The sequence below is a fragment of the Clytia hemisphaerica genome, unplaced genomic scaffold (genome assembly GCF_902728285.1).
Source record: "Clytia hemisphaerica strain Z4C2 unplaced genomic scaffold, Clytia hemisphaerica genome assembly, whole genome shotgun sequence".
NCBI lineage: Eukaryota > Metazoa > Cnidaria > Hydrozoa > Leptothecata > Clytiidae > Clytia > Clytia hemisphaerica.
In genome coordinates, this window is record NW_027103917.1 from 3,180,741 (window position 1) to 3,198,562 (window position 17,822).

The 17,822-nt window shown below is 35.0% G+C and overlaps 2 protein-coding genes across 3 annotated transcripts in view; one reads left to right on the forward strand and one right to left on the reverse strand.

Moving 5' to 3' along the window:
* Positions 1-17,186, forward strand: part of LOC136809490 (protein phosphatase 1 regulatory subunit 21-like) — a 41,708-nt gene extending 24,522 nt beyond the window's left edge. For both annotated transcript variants that reach the window (XM_067066029.1, XM_067066028.1), the window contains exons 17-28: positions 144-209; positions 624-710; positions 1,345-1,410; positions 2,121-2,216; positions 2,613-2,651; positions 3,634-3,696; positions 4,444-4,518; positions 5,462-5,566; positions 5,989-6,024; positions 7,181-7,258; positions 10,921-11,061; positions 16,436-17,186. In XM_067066029.1, coding sequence (XP_066922130.1) covers positions 144-209; positions 624-710; positions 1,345-1,410; positions 2,121-2,216; positions 2,613-2,651; positions 3,634-3,696; positions 4,444-4,518; positions 5,462-5,566; positions 5,989-6,024; positions 7,181-7,258; positions 10,921-11,061; positions 16,436-16,624 — 1,041 coding nt within the window. In that variant the 3' untranslated portion in view covers positions 16,625-17,186. The remainder of the gene's footprint in view (positions 1-143; positions 210-623; positions 711-1,344; positions 1,411-2,120; positions 2,217-2,612; positions 2,652-3,633; positions 3,697-4,443; positions 4,519-5,461; positions 5,567-5,988; positions 6,025-7,180; positions 7,259-10,920; positions 11,062-16,435) is intronic.
* Positions 1-17,822, reverse strand: part of LOC136809494 (prolyl 3-hydroxylase OGFOD1-like) — a 629,446-nt gene that overhangs the window by 211,606 nt on the left and 400,018 nt on the right. The window lies entirely within an intron of this gene.

A 17,822-nucleotide genomic window follows, 5' to 3' on the forward strand; every position in this document is an offset into this window, starting at 1 on the left:
CTTGCAGTTTTATGCTACTCTTGTGACATCTTCAGGACTATAAAATGCTTATAATTCGAATTATAGAAAGAAATCGAGTTATAGAAGTGAGAGTTATAGTGAGAGTTGACTGTATATTCAATGTTTGTTTTCTTTTATCTCAGAGATTGAAGACAACAGATGATTGTTTACTGACAACTGTACATTCTCTTTCATCAACGGCTACAAAGGTAGATTTCTTCACTAACTAATTTCATTCAGAATTTTCACACTTTTGTCTCTTGTTGAAATATTGTAACAGAGCTTTTGTAGGACGCGATACCATTTTTGCTCCAAAAATAAAGGGCGAAAACATAACGTATCGTCAAGATTACCTGATAGCGTATCAATTTCTTTTAGTGCTTGATTCTTATATTTATTGGTTGCTAAGATTATTTAATGATTTTGGAGTCAATAATTTTTAGAGTCAAAATGATATCGCTTCTTCAAAAGGTCTATGGGATTGTGCATCGAAAACAGATAGCCGATTAATTATTTGTCTAGTAGCAGGATCCTGACGACGGGGTTGCGAAATTTTAATTGTCTTATGCTGAGAGGGTATTACTGACTTTTCCAATTCTGATAAATTTCTTTTCCTTTTACAGTTGAAGAGTGTTTTCCAACAAAACATTCAATTTATGACGGGTTTCCATGGTTTCAAACGGAAAGGCCTTCCTTCTGATGACAGTCAGGTAGAAGAGTTTTTCCAATACTTAATGGGCTTTTTTTTCGTAAAAGTAAAAACCATATACCCTGTTGATTAGATTTCTTGTGACCCTTCGTGAGCTCCCTCTTCAAATTCCAGGCAATTTCACCTATATCACAGGAAAAAAGTAAGTTGATCACCAGGCTGTTAAATGCACTTTTCATACCCCGGTGACCTCCTGAGTATGAAATTTTTACTCTTTTATACTGCCCAACCTTTCGAAATGTTTTTCGGACCTACCTGGAGGTCCTGTGAATTCGTTCGTTCATTCGTTTTTCAGGATCTTTTCCATCAATGTCTATTATGTTCTCTCATTTGGATAACTTTCATTATCAGTTAGTTCCAATCAGCATCCAGCTTGTTATTTTTATTTTTGTTTGTATTCACTGTATATTTTTGTTTATATTGAAGGTCCATGTCATCTTAAAAATAAGTCATAAAAGCGGACTTGTTCTGGAAAATCAAAGCCAGATAAAGGGTTTCTTTTAACATCATGGAAAGATCTGTATCTGCTCGAGATTTTTTAAGGATTTGTAATGAATTTCATGAAAAATTATCAAACTATACTTTTAAGCTCTTAAATTTTAAGAATTTAAAACCCCGTTTTTTTTATTCGGCAGATCCTGACAAAACCATTGAAGATTTTCTTCACACAAGCAGCAAGTTACATGCAAAGTATAAGTCAGGTACAGACCACAGATATCTTATATAAACCACTAGATAGAGCTATTGTCTTTCACAAGCCACGACAGTTGAAGCAAAATAATGCGCCGTCTTTGCTGAGTAGACGGCAATCTGTTCATTAAGAACAATCAAATGACATAGAGGGAAATGAAGATCCGAGAGAATTATCTTGGATGTTCAATGCCGGCAACGAACTTTAGTCTTTTATAAACTAATAAAGATGGTGCACAATTTTGTTACAGGCCGGAACAGAGTAGCTTATCTAGTGTTTTGTATAAGATATCTATGGTACAGAAACTGCACATATCTAAATCACATTTAAAATTATAAGTAGGAAGTCACGACTGCAGTTGGAGGCGACCCGAAGGCTCCTCATATTTAATTTTAAATCATAGATTCCTCAATCCCCTGAATGAAAACGACAATTCCTGTTGCTAGCCGAATGTTTTCTTTCATAATTGCGATGATAGGCATTTTTTATAAATTATTTTGAGTGCAATGACTGCCTCTTTTTGAAGCCATTGCCAAGGTGATTAAGTCCATTGAGTCTTTAAATGTTACTTTTATGGCTAGAGTAAACTTCTTATATACTTTTCTGAGAATCATTTATTTCCATAGCAATATTTTGAAAACGAGGTAAGCGTTGCTCGTGACGTTATTTATGAAAAAGGTCTCAACCTATCGTTTTATTTAAAACTTTTCTCCTTTTCAGGAATCAGCACCTTCCTCCGTTCCCTATTCTTTAGCTGTTCGAAATTCACGAAGTTTAATCGCTTCATCGGACAATAATGATACACTTAAAGAACAGGTAATAATACAACACGAGGGCAATAAGTTTTTATGACGCTGGTCTCGAAAGACGTGAGTTCGTGGGATTTATATTAATCCGCGAATTGTTAGGAGTGCGGGCGAGTACATTTTGAGATAAAGCACTTTTTTAAAAATCTTTTATAGCCGGTTTGAAAATAAACAAAATGGTAAAAAGTTTTAGGGGTATGTTTTGCAAAAGGTAGGAGGTAGTCATGATAATTCAATTCAGATAATTTTGAGCAAATTTGGCTAAATGTTTCAATTCTCAGGCTAGCCATGTTCTTACGATGTTCATTCTTCCCCCAAATTTCAGCCTTAATGTATATAGTCTATAGTGTATAGTCTATATATCCAAATGCGTGATAATCATTATAATTCATCTTGTTTTCCTTAGGCTGCTACAACTCAAGAAGCACTTATCCGTTTGGAGCAAGTAAATACATTAAAAACTTTTCACTCGAGCTCCGGTACTCAACTAAGATGCTCTTGTAAATTTTTGGCTTGTTTACGATGTACAATAAAACAATTGTTTTTCTGAGGAGCTGGAATCAAACCTTCTCGATCAGATTTTGCCTCGGCTTCGTGATAATTTTGGTGTCTTGGGTTTAAACTCCAGTTTGATTCCAAACGTTGGAGTTCTTTGTAACTTCACCTTAGTCTGTATTGATGATATGCACCATTGCAATGTCTTCCACGGACCCAACAGCTGATTGGTTGAAAGTGGCGTATTGACAATTTTACGTCACTTACAACCAATCAGCTATTGGGTCCGTGATGTAATGTCAGAAGACATGGCAATGGTGCATGTCATGAATTGTGCTTTTTCATGTTTGGTTAAGCTACGTAATTTCCAAACGTTCGATGCTGATCCCATCAACAATCAATGATGAATTTATGGCATTTTCGCTAAACGCTATATTTTCTGACTAATTTTTTTCATTTTTCTCCTCGCATTGCTTTCTAACTTTCATCATCAGGTAGGTCCATTCAGCATCTAGCTTGTTCATGTTTGGTTAAGCTACGTAATTTCCAAACGTTCGATTTGCGTAATGGATCTTTCATAATGATTCGAATTATTGCGAAAGTTACGTAGTTTAACAAAACATGAAAATCGTACGTAAGCGGTTGGTTTACCTCAATCTTTAACAAGTTAACAAACAGGGGAATGCACTTCACCGGGGCTTATATGGACAGAGATAGATAGAGTTTATATTTTACTTGGATAGTCCAATCAAATAGGACTTTTATACAGTCTTTCGATTGCTTTCGTGGGCTCACGACTAGCCTGTCCGGCTATTTATGTACTGAAAGGAACATTGGAAGGAGCAGGAATTCGAACCACGAACCTTTGGTCTAAAGCGCTGGCGCTCTAACCACTCGGTCATCGCTCCCTTAAATCGCTCGCTTCTTTATAGGACAAAGAACATTGGATGCTAGAAGCGCAATTGGTAAAAGCGAAGTTTGAAAAGGAACGAAAGGTATATTGCGCCAATACTTGTAATTGTTTATCTTATATCAAAAACGAATCAATAACTTTACTTTTCCATGTGGAATTCTTTACCAATCACCTCACAAACTGATCGTGTCATGAAATCAATAATTTTGGCTTTTTCCACTGATTACATCACGGATAACTTGGCCTCGTTTTTTCTAATAATTTAGAGACAACTTTTTCCCAGACTGAATTTTTGGAGGTGCATTATTCTACTATGAATGGTTGGAGGCTTGATAATGGGTTCAAGTCATAGATTTAAAAAGCCCGAAGGGCTAGATGTCGTGCTTCGGCTGAAGTGAAAAGTGTGCCGTGGTTAGATAGGAAATCCTACCTAGGTCACGTGTCACTACACTAGAATTCAAGCGTTTGACCAATCAGAAGCTTTGCGGATTTTCGAAAACAGTAGCAACAATATTTTTCCCGATATTCGTTTTTTTTTGCCTGTGATGGCTTAAAGCCCGACATCTAGCACCTCGGGCTTTATAAATCTGTGGTTCAAGACGAGGTCGGGATTGTTGTGACATAACTCTTGCAAAGGCCTATTGAAAACGTACAAGTATATTCTCCTCTTCCATATATATATATATATGAAATCCTTTCCCGCCCCCTACCCAGTCCCTTGAAAGACAACCAGGTCATTTGTGAAATATCAAATGTCAATTCTATTTTAACCAATAAAAATGCTTCTAATAACTGACTAATTATTGCTCCTCTTTTTTAATTTCTTTAGAAAACAGCACTTCTCGGAGAAGAATTGAAGAAATGTAAAACAGAAGCCCTTCAAATTGCAATCGAAGAAAATCTGGTGATTTTAAAATATTTTCTTTTTTTATTTGTTCTTTTCTCAACCTTACAGTTGACTGCCTAGCCAAGACAATTAGGCGGTAAACGCGATTATTCCAGTTTCTCAAACTAATCCTTTCTGCCATATTCACTGACGTTTACATACCCTGGACCAAGTTTCTCGATCTCGACCTAGCAAAATCTTTGATTGGAGTTTTTTGAAAGTGGTACCCTAATGGCGACACTACTCAATAGCGATCTAAATGCATTGAGAGTGCTAGATCCACTAGCCTATACTAGACGTCACCCGCGTTTTTTCTAAGCAATTAACGTCTATTCCACTTTGCGACTTTTTCGGATGTTTTGAGCCCGGGTTGTCGGGCTCTAAAGATTCGGTTTTTGGACGTCATTGTTTACTTTCGAAACTCCTGCAGTAGCAAAAAAATCGAATTTGCGTCAAAGCACTTGAAAGGCTTCTATTTTTCAAAAATCATCAATGTGGAACTCACTAAGAAACGAGATGAAAAATCCCGGTTTTTAGTGAGGTGCTCGCCATAGGTTTACTTTCCCTCGAATGCTTTCGATGATGTAGCGCCGTTTGACTTTAATTTTAAACACTGCAATAGCTTCTTTACGGGTACCCCTTCAAAAAAAACTTTGATCAAAGATGGCGGATATAGCTTGGTCCAGGCTATATAAAGGTCAGTGGCCATAATCTATCGCCAAATGAGATGGCAAAAACTGGAAGTCTGGAAGGATGAATGGTCTGTATAAAAGTCAAAAATTACTATTCGTAAACCTATGTACATCTGATAAGCGTCCGGCACTTTTTAGCGGGCAGCGCTCTTTAGTGGCACTTATAGGAGGGCGGCTGTTAATAAAGGAAATACGATAGCTATTTCAAAACAAATTTTATAACAAACTCTTGATGACCCCTTCTCAGCCACTCTTTCATCGTCTTTAAGTCAACGATCAACGACATACCAGATAAAACACGGAACGCGACTCGAAGTACGTCGTCAACAACCTCCTCCATACAACAAGACAACGCTTCTATACATCAAGTACCGGTAAATGAAGTTTATTGGGATTAATTTTTGCGTATTTTTGTCTTTCGTGAAAATAAAATTCGCGAAATAATGTGAGATTGTTGAATCATGAAATTAAATCTCGCGAAAAATTAATCCGATTGAAGAAGTTGAGACAAAAGTTTCAGTTATATCTAATATTCTAACAATTGGAGACTTTTCTCAAGACTTAGTATAGTTGAGATCTTCAATATTTTTAACTTAGAGAAAAAATTTTTTCTTGGTTAGCCTCATTCCTCGAATCCTTACTAAAAGTTGAAATTTATTACGATATGGTTTTTCCTCTTTTTTTCAAATCGTGCCTTTCGATAAGACCAGGGAATGGAACACTAACAATAAATCATCTTATGAGTCACTTTTTGAATAGCCCTAATTTTTTAACAAATTTCCTTTCCTCATTTTAGCTTGGAACAATGGAAGTTTTTTCAAAAGAGAAATCTGTAAGTAATAAGATAAAATAGTACTATAATTCGAGCTGATGCTCTAGTAAATCTGGTTGAACCCGTCTTTTATCTTAGAAGAAGCGACAATACACGGGTTTCGAATTAAATTTTTGCTTAGCTTTAGCTTTGATCCCATGTAAATTTGCACGAAAAATATCAAGTAAACAGAACGAAAATTGGCCGTGTATCAAGCAATTTTAGCTCATTTTTCCATTTTGACAGACTTTATGGGTCATTATGAAAACAAAAAACATTAAAATAAAAAGTCAATCGTTTAATCATATTTCTTTTATTGAATTTAAAATAGAAAAACATCTTTTGAATGAACACCTGGCTTTCAAAAGAGAAGAAAGGAAATATATCAACCTTTTATAAGGCATTTCCCCTTATCGCTCCTTTTATTTACTTGATTTTTTCTCTCGCGCCAGATTTAATTCGAAACCCGTGTATTGCGTAATAATTTCCACCATACCTCATCGGGGAAACCATAATCAGGATTCACTCGTCCGGGGAAAATTTTAGTCCGGGAAAAATCTAGTCAATTGACTCAAAATTGTATCACAACCCGGCTCAAATTTGCCGGGGAAATTCCTTATGTCACCCTCGACTACGATATCGTAAATCACATACTTTTATCTAGTCTGAATCACAAGCCTCCATAGATACACTCTGTATAAGAAACTCATTTGTTAGAGGTTGGGGGAGGGGTTCATGGTTGGCGGAGGAGCGGAATTCGACGGGAAAATTTGGAGGGATTTTGGAAACTAGGTCCAATCTCGGAGACGGAAAAACGGACTTTAGCAGAAAATTGGTCGGAAATTTGGAAAAGATATCTAAAATTCCTGTGGGATTTTTGACGGAAATTTCGAATTTCAAAAAAATTTTCGGTTGCGGAATTTTAGTGTTCGTTTAGACGGTTTGATGGAATTTACGGGAAAAGAATTATTGGAATGACTGAATTGGGTACCCCCTGAAACCCTCCCTAGGTCAAGCCTAGCCTAGCCAGTACCTTCCCACAAACCAAATTTTTTCTTTGTTTTATGGTCAGTTACACTTTGAAGCGTTTTTCGAAAGTTATTGCACTACGATAAAAAAGCGGTTTTCGGCTAACAGGCTAAGCCTAGCCTTTATCTCTATCAATTTTTTTGTATAGGGTTATATGGCAGAGAGTGATCATGAAAACTTGGTGAAAGAACATTTGACCAATCGAATCGCACAGTTGACGAAACAGGTACCTTTTGATATGATTATATGTTACACTTAGATTCAGACAAAGTATAAAGTAAGCAAAGGTTAATGAAAGAGACAAACTGATACTATCTCGTAACAATTATCGTATTATCATATAACACCCATATTGCTATATAACATGGGTTATAAATGACTCCAGTCTAATGTCCTTTTCATACGATAGGTAGTAGTGCTATTTAAGGCCTTTAAACAGGATTTTCTTATTTAGTAGCATTTTTTTTGGCAAAAATATCCTCTGATACGCTCTTCGTTATATCTCAGTCTAACACTTGACTTTTCTCAAAGACTTAGTATAGTTGGATCTTCAATATTTTAACTTAGAGAAAAAGTTTTTTCTTGGTTAGCCTCATTCCTCGAATCCTTACTAAAAGTTGAAATTTATTACGATATGGTTTTTCCTCTTTTTTCAAATCGTGCCTTTCGATAAGACCAGGAATGAACACACACATAAATCCCAAAAAAATATCCGTCGATACTATCTCGTAAAACATCGTCTTATCATATAACACCCATATTACTATATAACATGGGTTATAAACCACTCCAGTCTAATGTCCTTTTCATACGATAGGTAGTAGTGCTATTTAAGGCCTTTAAACAGGATTTTCTTATTTAGTAGCATTTTTTTTGGCCAAAAATATCCTTCTGATACTATCTCTTCAGTTATATCTAATATTCTAACAATTGGAGACTTTTCTCAAGACTTAGTATAGTTGAGATCTTCAATATTTTTAACTTAGAGAAAAAGTTTTTTCTTGGTTAGCCTCATTCCTCGAATCCTTACTAAAAGTTGAAATTTATTACGATATGGTTTTTCCTCTTTTTTCAAATCGTGCCTTTCGATAAGACCAGGGAATGGAACACTAACAATAAATCCAAAAAAATATCCTTCTGATACTATCTCGTAACAATTATCGTATTATCATATAACACCCATATTACTATATAACATGGGTTATAAATGACTCCAGTCTAATGTCCTTTTCATACGATAGGTAGTAGTGCTATTTAAGGCCTTTGTTTAAACAGGATTTTCTTATTTAGTAGCATTTTTTTTGGCCAAAAATATCCTTCTGATCTGTTCTGATACTATCTCGTAACAATTATCGTATAATCATGAAACACCAATATTACTATATAACATGGTTTATAAACGACTCCAGTCTATGTTATCCTTAGTATCTACATAAATACATCGCTGTTAGTCTCGTTTTTTGAAATACTTGACGTCACTCAACCCTCATAACCTCAAATCCCCTTTCCACGCAGCTTGGGTTAATTGGTGTATTGTTGTCTGAGTTTGTTCGATAATCCAAAATTCTTTGATTGATTTATGCGGTTGCTTTACAAATTAATCATGAATGTCTATCGTCTGATAGATTACAGATTTAAATTATGAATGTATATCGTCTCAACCCTCATAGACACAAAACCCTTTTACATACAGCTTGGGTTAATTGGTGCATTTTTGTCTGAGTTTGTTCACTGATCCAAAATTCCTTGATTGGTTTATGCGGTCGCTTTACAAATTAATCATGAATGTCTTTCGTCTGATTTAAACTTTGTCAAGACACGAAAGTTGCATCTTTTATTAGTTACGCCGGAAAGCCTTCCCAGCTGGCACACAACGTTTTTTCGACGTTTATATAACGTTCACAACGTCCAAATAACGTTAGATGAACGTTGAAACAACGTTGTGTACCAGCTGCCTTTGTAATTAGTTTCCCATCTATTTTCATCTCATTAGTAAAATCATCTATTGACTGTTTAATTAGATTTTCGACCGCAAGAAACAATTGTTTAGTACCTTTTGCTTGGTTCAAAGTTTTAAAAGCTTTTATTCATTATTTAAAAGATTTCATATGGTTTTTTATAAGATTGAGCTTTTCCAGAAAAAAATTGAAAATATAATATTTTTTGAAAATTTACCCCCCGGACAAGCATCAGTTGACCCCCGTACTTTCAAAATTGCCCCTAAACTGAGCAAATTTGCCCAAAAGAAGACAAATTTTGCAGGTTTTTCCCTACCCCCGGACAAAATACCCAATGTATCCTCCATCCCCCATGTACAAAAATTTTCTGAAAGAACCCAATCTGTCAGATTGGGGGGAGATCCGGCTGATTATACTTGTTTGTATTTAAAGGGGCCCTAAAATGACTTTTTCTAAGTCTTTTCTAAATACTATGACTTAAATTGTTCATAGAAAATATATTCTCAACTTCAGTTGAGCTACAATCTGACAATGTCTGTCTGTCTGTCTGTGTGTGTGTGTGTGTGTGTCTGTCTGTCACAAAAACTTTAGGGCAGCCTGGAGACTTTAAGAATTGTTCGATTTGGCTGAAATTTGGCACACTTGTTCCTTGGGTGAATATCTGGGGGTGTTTTTTTTATTTTTTGAAAATTTTGATTTTTGAGGCCTGGGGACGAGTTTTTCGCCAAAACGAGGCTAAAACTTTGGGGCAGCCTGGAGACTTCAAAAATGGTCATATTTAGCTGAAATTTGGCACACTTGTTCCTTGGGTGAATATCTGGGGGTGCTTTTTTCATTTTTTGAAAATTTCGATTTTTGGGGCCTGGGGACGAGTTTTTCGCCAGAACGAGGCTGAAACTTTGGGGCAGCCTGGAGACTTCAAAAATAGTCATATTTAGCTGAAATTTGGCACACTTGTTCCTTGGGTGAATATCTGGGGGGTGTTTTTTTCATTTTTCAAAAATCTTGATTTTTGGGGCCTGGGGACGAGTTTTTCACCAAAACGAGGCTAGAACTTTGGGGCAGCCTGGAAACTTCAAAAATTGTCGTATTTAGCTGAAATTTGGCACACCTCTTCCTTGGGTAAATATCTGGAAGCTTTTTTTTTCATTTTTCAAAAATCTTGATTTTTGGGGCCTGGGGACGAGTTTTCCGCCAAAATGAGGCTAAAACTTTAGAGCAGAGCCTACAGGCCTCAAAAATGGTTGGATTTGGCTGAAATTTGGCACACTTGTTCCTTGGGTGAATATCTGGGGGTCTACAATTGGGCCTATGAATAATTTGAAGCCACTGAAGTTGAGCCCAGTGCGTTGCGCACGTTCGACTATTATGTAACCACCCGCTTTATCCACTGCGTGCCCAAGAATAATGCAATTAAGGGCCATTGAAAAAGGGCCGATAATGTTGTTAAAATCGTCTTTTTACCTTGTATATGCAATAGATACAATAGCACACCGCTATGCAAGCGTCATAATTATTACTTTTAACATTTGACCGAAATTCAATCCCACAATCCTTTTAATATTGATTCGTAATGCGTGCAATTTATTACTTTTGTATTGTCAATAAGTGTAATTGAAACTTGCAAAAGCAATTAATGCAAAGAATGATGGGATTAAAACTCGGACAAACAGTAATTTTGATGCTTTTTTTTTAGAATCACTTCGGTATGGTATGAGATTGGAGTCGTTTATAATGCGTGTAATACAGTAGTATAGGCGTTATATATGATGATACGATTATTGTTACGGGGTTTAGTTTGTATAAAATTGTTCCTTCCATTATACTTTTTCCTTTATTTTTACTAATATGGTATTCCCTCGATGTTCTGAAATTTTCTAATTTTTCTTTTTTAAATGTTATTTCCAATCTTATCATTTTTTTTTTCTAGCTACAAATCACGGATAGTAAATGTATCAATTTCTACCATGAAGCACATTCATTATACAAACAAATCGTTCTGGCAGATAAGAACAAACAAAAACTCACCAACGAAATTGTGGATTCGAACAAACGCGTTGAAACACTACAAGTATGTAGCCTTTTATTTTTCATTATCTTCTAATAAAATTACGGAAGGTACAGTTGTCGCTCTCTAATTCGATGTTCTACTACGAATTTGATCCCTATGGAAATAACGATTACTGATATTAGAGACCCGGATCAGCGATATCTTTCGCGGGACGCAACCGCAACTGCTTGTGGTTAGTTCGAAAGTAAATAGGTAGTAGAGAAATCTGAAAAATTTCCGAAAAATCCAGGCTAATGTTTTTCATTCGGGAAGTTTCTTACCAGTTTAAAAAGAATCTTCTCGATCAAACTAGTGATGGAGACTGCCAGAGTCGAATTCGCAAGAGAGATTAGAAAATACCCAAGAACATCACAAATAGGGAGCTCGTCAAGATTCGTTTCAGCTGAATGGACAAAAATTATTTAAGATATAGAGTAGACTGGAGTCGTTAATAATGCGTGTAATACAGTAGTATAGGCGTTATATGATAATATGATTATTCTTACAGTTTTCAGTTTGACTAAAATTGTTCCCTCCATTACTTTTTGCTTTATCTCTACTATGTCTGAATTAGTCGTCTAGTTTGCTAGACTAGATATAGAGAGGGATTTGATTTATGCAGAAATTGAGCCGATTATTTTCCTCTATTTTCCGGCCTTAGACTCTCTAATTATTAATGTATTCTGACGCATGTTATGCTTATTGAACTATTGCGGTTATGGGGAAATGATCAATAATAGATATCACGCTTTCTTGCACGTGGTCATAACTTTTACGTAATGAGGAATTAGTAAAAGAGAGATTAAAGTCGGATTCTATGATAGGTTGAACTTTGACCTGGTTCTAGACGAATGATGGTGTGTTTTCTTTCGTTTTTGATGGTTAAATATTATTAGCCACGATTTATGATGAAATGATATGATATGAAATTTGAGCTAGGTTTCTTAAGAAATATGAACTTTTAACAGATTGTGTACTTGATTGATTTATTTCTTAGTTTGTGGAGGGTTTTGTTTTCGCTGTGTCTGTTTTGAGTTTGAAAACCCCCTTCTCACAACAGACCCAGTACGATTTTCTTCAACCAGTGGGGATAAAAATGACGGTATGAAACTCGATGGTAATTGATATTCCCATGATTTTTTATGCGCTCGGGATTTCAATACTTTTGTTCCCAAGTCAGAAAATTCAGTGGTGATGGGAAAATAGCATAATATTTTACAGTGAGGATTGGTTTATTTGATTATTTTCAGTGGGGACAAAAATTGGAGGATAATTTTCTACCGGGGACGATATTTTGGCCAATTTTCCCAGTGGGAAGGGGTCCAATTTGGTCTGTGAGAAGGGGTCCAATTTGGTCTGTGAGAAGGGGGTGTGTTTAAGTAATCCTTATTACATATTTTTGTACTGGTTTGTTTTAGTATGTACTTGGAATCGTTTTTTTTTTCATTGTAGGTATATATTTCTAATTTGTATTATGTCAGTTTGGCCTGTTATGGCCAGTTATGGTTGGTGGTTCCTAGTTAGGTTTCTTAGAGTATGAAGTCCTTGGTACGTTTTTTTATAAGAATATCCAAAAATTTTGAAGCCTCAGGACATTTTGATTTTTCAGTCTAAAAATGTTCTTAACATGTATATATCGGACGGAGGATCGAGACAAAAATACCATTAGATGCTAGAAATTTCCTAAAAATGTTCTTAACATGTTCTTATTCACCATTTTGTGAGCCAATTTTCTTAAGAAATTGGCCATTTACGAGTCTGCAAATTCTTACAATGTTCGTAGCTTGTTCTTGACATTTTGGCCATCGAAGCCTTATGTTCTTATATAGTTATTCCTTCTTATTTGTTCTTATAAAAAACGTGTATGATGTACAATCTGCAATCTTAAGAATGATATTGGCATTTCTAGATTCGATTAGTTTTACATTTATTTGTAAATATGTTCCTTTTAAATCCCAAGCTATATCAACTTATCAACTTATCAACTTTACAAAATTGACTTATTTATCTCTTTATGAAGTAGATTTATTATTTATCTTTGTATGATTGCCTGCACATTGCCTATAAACCGACGACTATTTGATAGATATTTTTTGTTATAAAGTTGGTTTATATTTTTCGAATCTTAAATTTTTGTTCCAGTTTTAACTTGGCGAAACCAACTCAATTAGTTGTTTTACGGGCCCGACCGACCCTGAAATTTCAAAAATCAAAATAAAAGTAAAATTAATTTTTATAGTGTATTTTTATTTCCCTTGCTTTACAGACTGCCAAATTGTGGTAGTTTTTTCAAAGGTTTCGAGAATTTTATGTTAAATTTTTCTATGAATTCGAGCTTTTTATATGTCTTTTTATTTATTCGAATTTTTGTCAAGACGTAGTAGTTTTTGCTGTCTTTTTAGGATATTTTATTTTTGGACCTACCTCCGGGTACCCCGGTGGAGGTTCTATAAATTAACCCATGTCCGTCCGTTCGTTCGTCCGTCCGTCCGTCCGTCTGTTACCAGCTTTTCTCAGGATTGGCTCATTAGTTTTTTCTGATTTTTTGCACAATGATGCAAAATGGCAATGCTCAGAACGTGACGGAGCCCGATTTTTGAGAAAAAATTTATTTGGGCAAATTTGGGCCAAAAACTACCTAAAAATAGGGTTTTTTGGACTTTGTGCAAAATCCTGTCATTACTTTTTTCTGATTTTTTGTACAAAGATGGAGGGCAAGATTCTCTAAAGAATGGCTGAAGTGGTTTTTCCCGGGAAATTCTTATTTGCCTTAAAAGACGGATTTTCGTATTTTGGGGAAATTCCCTTTAACCAAATAAGAAAATATAGCTTTTTTCAATGTTGACTCATTATTTTTTTCAGATTTTTTGCACAATGATGCAAAATGGCGCCTAAAATGTGTCGGAGCCCGATTTTCGAAAAAAAATATATTTTGGCAAATTTGGGCCAAAAACTGCCTAAAAATAGGGTTTTTTTGACTTTGTGCAAAATCCTGTCATTACTTTTTTCTGATTTTTTGTACAAAGATGGAGGGCAAGATTCTCTAAAGAATGGCTGAAGTGGTTTTTCCCGATGATGCAAAATGGCAATGCCCAGAACGTGACGGAGCCCGATTTTCGAAAAAAAATATATTTGGGCAAATTTGGGCCAAAAACTGCCTAATAATAGGGTTTTTTGGACTTTGTGCAAAATCCTGTCATTACTTTTTTCTGATTTTTTGTACAAAGATGGAGGGCAAGATTCTCTAAAGAATGGCTGAAGTGGTTTTAACCGATGATGCAAAATGGCAATGCCCAGAACGTGACGGAGCCCGATTTTCGAAAAAATATATATTTGGGCAAATTTGGGCCAAAAACTGCCTAAAAATAGGGTTTTTTGGACTTTGTGCAAAATCCTGTCATTACTTTTTTCTGATTTTTTGTACAAAGATGGAGGGCAAGATTCTCTAAAGAATGGCTGAAGTGGTTTTTCCTGGAAAATTCATATTCGCCTTAAAAGACGGATTTTTGTATTTTGGGGAAATTCCCTTTAACCAAATAAGAAAATATATTTCTTTTCTCAATGTTGACTCATAGTTTTTTTCTGATTTTTTGCACAATGATGCAAAATGACAATGCCCAAAATGTGACGGAGCCAGATTTTTAAGGAAATTTTTTTTGGGCAAATTTGGGCCAAAAACTGCTTAAAAGGTTTTTTGGGCCTGAATGTTTTACGTGATTTTCGTATTTGGGGAAATTCCTTTTTACCATTTTACATTATTCAACACACAAGCTTTATTTTTCCATTCTGAATTTTTGTACAATTATTGTCACTTTTTTCTTATTTTCATCTGATGTTAATCATTAGGTAGGTCCATTCAGCATATTGCTTGTTATTTTCTATTTTTATTTTTTCGCCGACCGACAGACCCTCTTTTTTGGTTACCTTGGCCCGTAAAACAACAGATTAAATTGGCCTCGCCTTGTCTTTTCCAAAATTGTTTTTTTGTTTGCTTATTTTTTTTTCGTAGTAATCTATCATAGTTCGACCGTGGTCGGGACTGAAACAACTTGGAAAATTTTGTTTGCTGAAACAACACACTTTGTTTAAGAACCAGCAAGTTTTTGCAGAGGCTTAACTTTTTTATTTTTATATAAATGTTTCCGTTTCATACCAGACACATATTTCATATCAGGACAGTGTCTTACTATTGTTATATTGTGCTGATATAAACAAAAAATTGTTTATCTTTTCCTCTTTCTGACCGATCTTGCTCCACATCCGTGTCAATCCAATACCAAAAAGCTTGTGAATCAAAATTGATGAGTAAGCAAACGATATCACTCTTATTTGAAAACAAATACTTTAACTGTTCCAATAATTTGGCACTTTGAGCCTTAAATAGTTATAATAGTTACACGTTTTTATAAAAAACAAACTATATGAGAATAATAAGGCTAAAATATTAATAACAAGTTAAGAACATTTTAAGGCTTCGCGGAAAAACGATTATGTGTTATTCAGCAGAGGGTGCTTGTAATTTTTGTACTTTTGTATATCTCAAGGTTTTTCCTCAATACGACTATTTGAAACGTGCTGATATGATAGGTTTGATAGGAATGTCAATTTTCAAAATCAAGCCCATAGTCCTGCACCTCCATCTTGTGATTTTAAGTCCTATTGTCCCCGACGGATTATTATCGAACATTTTCTATAAAAAAAGCTATTAAAATTGCTTTATGTAGAGGGTTATGTTTTTATCTCGATTTTCAATTTTTGTCGTGTACTTTGGTCAAATGGTTTGTAAGATAAGCTCTGAAGTATAGATTCTTATCAGGGGAATTGTATTAGCTGGCATGTTCTGTAGGCATAACAAGACCAGCTAAGACCACCCGCTTTTATAAAACTAGCATAGCGAGTTTATGTATGTATATTTTAAGCGACGGAAACGGTTAGCTTGTTATTTGTCTAGATCCTGAATGACTGATCGACGGTAAATAAGCACTTTTACTCTCCTCAATTTGTCGGGTCAGAATACGGGTTATTCCAAATCGCTTCAGTCACTCCGCGGTTCTCAAAAGTGCAAATACACAAGCTCGCTACTATTTGATATCGCAAATTTTTTCGAGTAGTTCAGTGTTCAGTGTTTGCTCTTTCAATATTTATACAGTGCGTACTCCTGATTTAAGGCGCTAACGTCTTGCTCTTCTCGGTCATAAATCTGTTAGCTGACGCTCTCTAATTTGACGCTCCAATATTCAATGATATTGAAATTCACCGTCACCGAGAAACTTTCATAAACTACGCTCTTTTATTTGATACGCTCCATTATTCAATATGAATCCAACTCCCCTTGAAAATCGAATCAGAGAGCGTCAACTGTATTTTAAAAATAATTCTCCCTGATTCAACACAGGATGAATTAGAAACAACGAAGCGAAGTTACGAAGAACAATTACGAACACTTACTGATCATCTGTGCGGGATGAACGAAAAACTGACGTCACAAAAAGATGAGATTGATGAGCTGAAGACGGGTGGTGGTGGCAGTGCTAAAGGAAGTACTTTGGGCGGTAAATTTCAATTACCAGGGCGTAAGAAGTGATAAATCTTTTTTAATGATTTTAAATGCCTCTTTTTGTTTGTGAAGATATTCGTACTAGTACTAGTTAAGGGTTGGTCTAGCTAAATAATACATTTTTCTGTTTTGTTTTTCTGACGCACTCGCTGTCGTTGAGAAATTAACCAATAATTGTTGAGATATTTTGATATAATATCATGATGTATTTGGACTTTGTACACTATTTTAAATGACTTCCTCCAAGCTGTATTTTCCGCAATTTGAATTTCATCTTTCTTTGGAATGTCTTTATTGGTTAGTTTTAATTACGCAGTAATTACGACTAGTTGGGACTATGAAATTTTCTTGCTTTCCTATTGGTCGAATTTTATTTGGTTCGTCCATTCTCAAAGTTTGAAGACAGAGCATTAGTTTTTTTTAGAACAGGTTTTTTTTAGAAATTTATCGATTACTATTATTATTTATCTTGAAATTGAATTCGAATTGACACAAATCTTACCCAAAATAATTTTTTATCGAATTTTCCTTTTTACTTTTGTTTTTATTTTTGTTGAAATATTGATTTTTCTATAACCTTTCTTTTAAATTATATTTGCGTTCGATCAAGTCTGGAGGTCAACCCTGAAGTTGAGATCCTGTTAGGGGTCATTTACATTATCGAGATGTTTACTGTTTCGTACTGGAATACCCAAATTTCCTTTAGCAGATTCATGTAAAAAATCACGAAAAAACATCAGGTAAAGCTGTTTTTGGCTGAGATATACATTTTGAAAACAATATGCTTATGTGTGCAATTTTCAGCCAATCAGAGCTTTACTCGACGTTTTTCGTGACTTTTTTACATGAATTTACTAATAGGAAATGCGTGTATTTTTATCTACTTTTGATCAATCAGCGCTATCCTTCCTTGTTCGTCTCCTTTTACCACCACCTTTACATATCTTTAAAGGGCGTTTGATAAAGGAATGAGAGGAAAAACTTTATAGAATGTAAAACTAAAATGTTCTGTTTCATAGAGGACAACAGACCTGCGAAATATATTACAAAATTTCAACGTTACATTCAATGCTAAAATTCTTCAAAGATAGCCAAATTTGAAACTCGAAATTAAAAATTTTAAACTTTATACTAGAGGGTATATATTTGAACCAGGGGTTAACAGGCTTGGTTGAAAAACCCTGACTAGCAGAGAGCTTACTCACTTATTTTGTAAAAGAAACTT